General features: G+C 35.4%; 1 protein-coding gene across 1 annotated transcript in view; it reads right to left on the bottom strand.

Moving 5' to 3' along the window:
• LOC137631145 (uncharacterized) overlaps positions 1-5,000 on the bottom strand; it is a 284,642-nt gene that overhangs the window by 16,245 nt on the left and 263,397 nt on the right. Inside the window, exon 3 of the mRNA XM_068362843.1 lies at positions 1,807-1,929. Coding sequence (XP_068218944.1) covers positions 1,807-1,929 — 123 coding nt within the window. The remainder of the gene's footprint in view (positions 1-1,806; positions 1,930-5,000) is intronic.

Genomic DNA, 5,000 nt, shown 5'->3' with positions numbered 1-5,000 from the left:
CTGAGCTTTACACAAAATGTTGGCTAGAATGCTTTGTATCTACAGCTGGGAGAGACAGTATTATTATACTAATTCACTAAAAGGGAGACACAGACGACTTAAAAATTACCACCCAATACGTTAACTCACGGTAATATATAAATTATCTATAAGGTTCATATTAATCCAAATAAAAAGATGGCTAGACTAGAGAGCAGTTAGGCATTAGAATCAGGTATTCAACTGACCATTTAATTAAGCAACTAATAAGAAAAAAAAAAAAAGAGTATGATGAACCACTATATATGGCATTAGTAGACTGTAAGAAAGCTTTTGATTTTGTCAAATCTTCATCAGTAATGACGAAGATAAGGAATAGATGAATCTTTTGTTTGAATACTTGAAGATATCTATATGAGAAGTACAGCAATTCTGAAACTACATAGTGAGAAAATTCTGATTAGAAATGAGTTAGACAGGGAGACCCCATCTCTCCAAATTATGCACAGCTTGCCTAGAAGTAGTTTTTACGAATTTAGATTAGGAAAATATAGAATTGACATTGAGGGAATACCTTGACAATTTAAGATTTTCAGATGACATAGTTCTGTCTAATGAGTCATGGGAGGAATGGCAAAAGATGAGAGAAGAAATGAACAGAGAAAGCAGAAATGTAGGTCTGAAAATGAATCTAAGTAAAACTAAGATAATTTTCATTGAAAGTGCAGACAACAAAAAGGGGTGATGGTCGAACCTCTAGATATTGTTAATGAATATACGTACTTAAGACAGATAGTAGGTGTTTCCTTAGGACGTGAGATTGGAATGAAAAAAAAGGGTAACCACGGAATGGAGAGATTTTGGTAAACAAAACGAGAATACGAAAAGTAAAACGCCGCTTTCTCTAAAAAGAAAAGCATCTAATTAGATGGTGCTGACAATAATAACTTATGCATCAAAAACTTGGAACCTTACGAAAGCCGTAGAGTGTAAGATAGTTACAACTCAAAAGCTATAAAGAGAATGGCATTGGGAATAGCACTAAGAGATAGAAAAAGAACAACTTTGATACGATTGCAAACCAAATTAGAGGATATTCTAACATATAAGAAAACGAAATGCACATGGGTAGGACATTTAATGAGAATGACATAATCAGTTATTTTTTCTTATCAATCTATTATGAGTTTATAGAAGGAAAAGAAGACGATGAATTGACGAGCTAAGAAAGCCCATAAACAGACGTGTGGGGAATGAAGTCTCTGAGCCCTTTGTCCTGTCTAGAAACTGCTGATGATGGTGGTGATATATATATATATATATATATATATATATATATATATATATATATATATACATATATATATATATATACATATATTATATATACATACATATATATATATATACATATATATATATATGTATATATATATATATATGTGTGTGTGTGTGTGTGTGTGTGTATATACATATATATAACAACATACATATGTAAAGTATATATATATATATATATATACATATATATATACATATATATGTATATATACATATATTTATATATACATACATATATATATATATACAAATATTTGTATATATATGTGTATATATATATATATATATATATATATATATATATATATATATATATATATATATATATAATGTTTTTGTGTATGTATATATGGTTGTGTATGGTTATATATGCATGTATTCATATAGCGTGTGTGTATTTTCACTACGTGTACTACACTAAACGCCATGCACATTGTTCTATCCAATACACCATGGAACAATCTAGCCTCTTATATTTACACTTACGAATATCAGCTGCTACCCTCATAAGTGTCGTTGCTACATCCCTCCGCAGCTGAATAATGGCCCCGAGTCCTTCTGGTTTTGGCTTCTCGGGGCCGCATCGCCACATCCCTCCTACACAGATACCTTGAACAACAAAAAGAAGGATATTAGGTGTCAATCTACAAAAAGTTTCCAAAAATGATACAAGATAAAGGGCGCGATTATTAAATACACCTTACAATAGTCCAGACAAGAAAAACATTATATAATGAATCATGTTTATGTCTGGGATAGTAGATATTTAAACAGCCTAATGAGTACAAATCAGATAGAAATATAAGCTGCTCTAAATTACGTTCAAGCGCAGCTCCATCGCATAGAGAGAGTAAGAGATTGCCAATAAAAACAGAGAGAGAGAGAGAGAGAGAGAGAGAGAGAGAGAGAGAGAGAGAGAGAGAGAGAGAGAGAGAGAGAGAGAGAGGGGGGGGGGGGGTATCTAAGTTACGCTGAGCATGAAATGGAACCCAACATTTCGGAAAATGTCAGACTAAATGAAGCAATCTAATGGAATGAACTTGATTCCAGGTCAAGCAACCATTCACCAAACTATAATTTCTTTGCAGCAATAATCTAAAAAAAAAAACATGTGTGAAAGACTTCTCTACGGTGTTGTTGCACAAGTCCCATTATCTGTAGTGGCTTACTATTAGCGACTGTACTAAACAATGGTCATTTGGCGATCATCTGAAGGCAATAAGCAGTCCCTCTAACAACAACAAAATTGCTCTTCAATAGCAGAATATTTATCTCTCCAACAACTGAAAACCGCCCTTTAAAGAAGAAAACCCATCTTTCCATCAGAAAAGATAATTCCCCAACAGGTGAAACACTCCAAGTGCAGAAACTACCTTTTCGAAAGCTGAAACTATTTCTTCACGAGCAAAACACGTATCTCATAAAATAATGCAGGTATATTCGTAAATGAGACAAAAAGATCTTTTCTTTAAATCAGATCTGTATTCTAATATAAAGTTCTACACAGTTGATTGCTGAAGAATGTTCTATAAATTGCTAAGTTAGATATCTTTTCAATTAACACCTGAATTCAGTCGCATGTTGGTCATCATAGGGTTTGTACAGTCATTGGTAGGCTGAATGCTGCCAAAGACTAAGACAATTAAGGGTTGAATTTGGAAGAAGACAGATCAGTAGTGGCCTGATTTCAGTACATGAGTTATCAGAGAGGATTGAATTCAGCACACGAATGGCCATCAGATATCTGATTTCAGCATATAACTAATCAACTATGAGATGAATTCAATAGAAATCTATTTGCCAAGGCTGCATTCTCCCCATATGAGTGACTAAAAGCTAAATACTGGAAAATGATGGTCAATATCAGAGTTGTAGTTGCCTAGTGGATAATGTGTCATGACTCAGGATTCTTGGGTCGAGAGTTTAAGCCCCGCTTGCAGTGTGAAAAAGTTTTCGCTATTGTTTACGACCTCACCGTCACTGTGAACTATAAGGTTGAGGTGGGATAGTATTGGAAGGCCCTATAGGCCTACCTGATGAGTCATCAGCATCCACCCTATTTGAGAAAATCTTGGCCTGGCCTTCCCTTGCCCTAGCTTGGATGGAGAGAGGTCTTAGGTACAGATCATATCCATACTCTTACATCGCTGGTCTTTTGGGTTTTCTCCTGTCTCTTGCCTCTGCCCCTCATGAGTTCAATTGAAATCTAAGTATGACGTATTAATGTAATTTTTGCTTTAATTTCCGTCAGCCTTGTTACTGCATTTATGTTTTATGTAAAACTAGTATAAAATTTAGTTAATAAGGCTTTAGTTGTAAATTTAATTTTCTTTTTCTTTTGTGAGTGCTGTTTTAACCTCCTCCCCGCTCGTTTAAAGATTTATAAGTGTCTAGTTTAACGCTTGTTTCTTTTCTGCGTTTTTCGATTCCTTGGTGAGAAGAGACACCTGTGTTTACCTGTTACTCTATTGCTAAAGGACACAGTTCGAGCTCGAGTTTACCAGGACCTACTTCAGCAGCTGGCTTTTCCAAGGATTGCAAAACCAACGTTCGACGACTTTTAGCAGCCGCATTTCTCCACCTGCGGTGACTTGCATTTCCTGTGTATTCTCTTCTGCGGTCTGCAGCGCAGACGTTGGAATCCCGGCTATCAAGGTAGACCCAGGAGAGAGACAACCATCGACGCATCCTCGCCATAGTCAGCTGCGGGAACCTTGGAGCTCGTGGTGGCATGTAGGGAGGCAGTTGCCAGGTAGGAATGATTGGATACCTATTTCATGGGTTTGGGGCTCAATTTCTTTCGCTTTTGATGAGGAGTCCTGCTGTGCTGCACTCCCTATGGTAGCTGTGTGTTAATGGTGTCGCTACCCAAGGCATATAGAATAAGGGAGACAGGTACAGTCACTTTAGTCGCAGGGGTAGTTGTGGGGTATTTCCGTGACGCTCCTGGAGGTCAGGGTGGGAGCGGTCAAGGGAACAACTGAACATAAGTACCTTGGGTCGAAGGGATTAGGCCTGTCTTAAAGTGTGTGTGATGTCCTTCTCACTCTGTTATCTTGTATACCTTTGGTGTTCTTTTGAATTCATATAGGTTACTGTAATGCAAATACAAGATCGTGGATTGGTAATTTTGGATCTCTAATATATAATAGAAACCATAAATCAATATGCTTCATAGGACTTGAAAAATATTCAGTTAACATTTGACCTGGTATTTATTTACAAAGACTTAATTACAATTTTACAATACATTATTTGATAAACTAACATAAATATACATAGATAACACATAATAGTATCTGGCTTCATAATAGAAATGAGAAATATTTAGTAAAAGTAAAAAAAAAAAGTAAATCTATGGCATTATTTAGTAAATTTAATGAATCTTTTTCTTTTTTTGCCTACTTGATACAATTTGGGCATTCAGAACTCTCATCCTAAAAAAACATCCGACATCTAACAAAAAACATTATTACTTTAAAAGGCAAGGATACACAATTTTCAATATGGCGTGCCAAGTCGTATAATACTCCATTGCCTGGTTTCAGTGTATTTTCTCCATTGTATGTTTTAAACATTTTTTCCATTACCTTTAATTTTTCAAAAGCCTCAGCACTTGGTTCCGTTAATTTATCATCATGTCGCTCTACTGCACTAATCCAGGTACCTTTCACTTTTTT

Source organism: Palaemon carinicauda, chromosome 39 (assembly GCF_036898095.1).
Source record: "Palaemon carinicauda isolate YSFRI2023 chromosome 39, ASM3689809v2, whole genome shotgun sequence".
Classification (NCBI taxonomy): Eukaryota; Metazoa; Arthropoda; class Malacostraca; order Decapoda; family Palaemonidae; genus Palaemon; species Palaemon carinicauda.
Note: the sequence above shows the minus strand (reverse complement) of the source record. Positions and strands in the feature narration are given on the sequence as shown.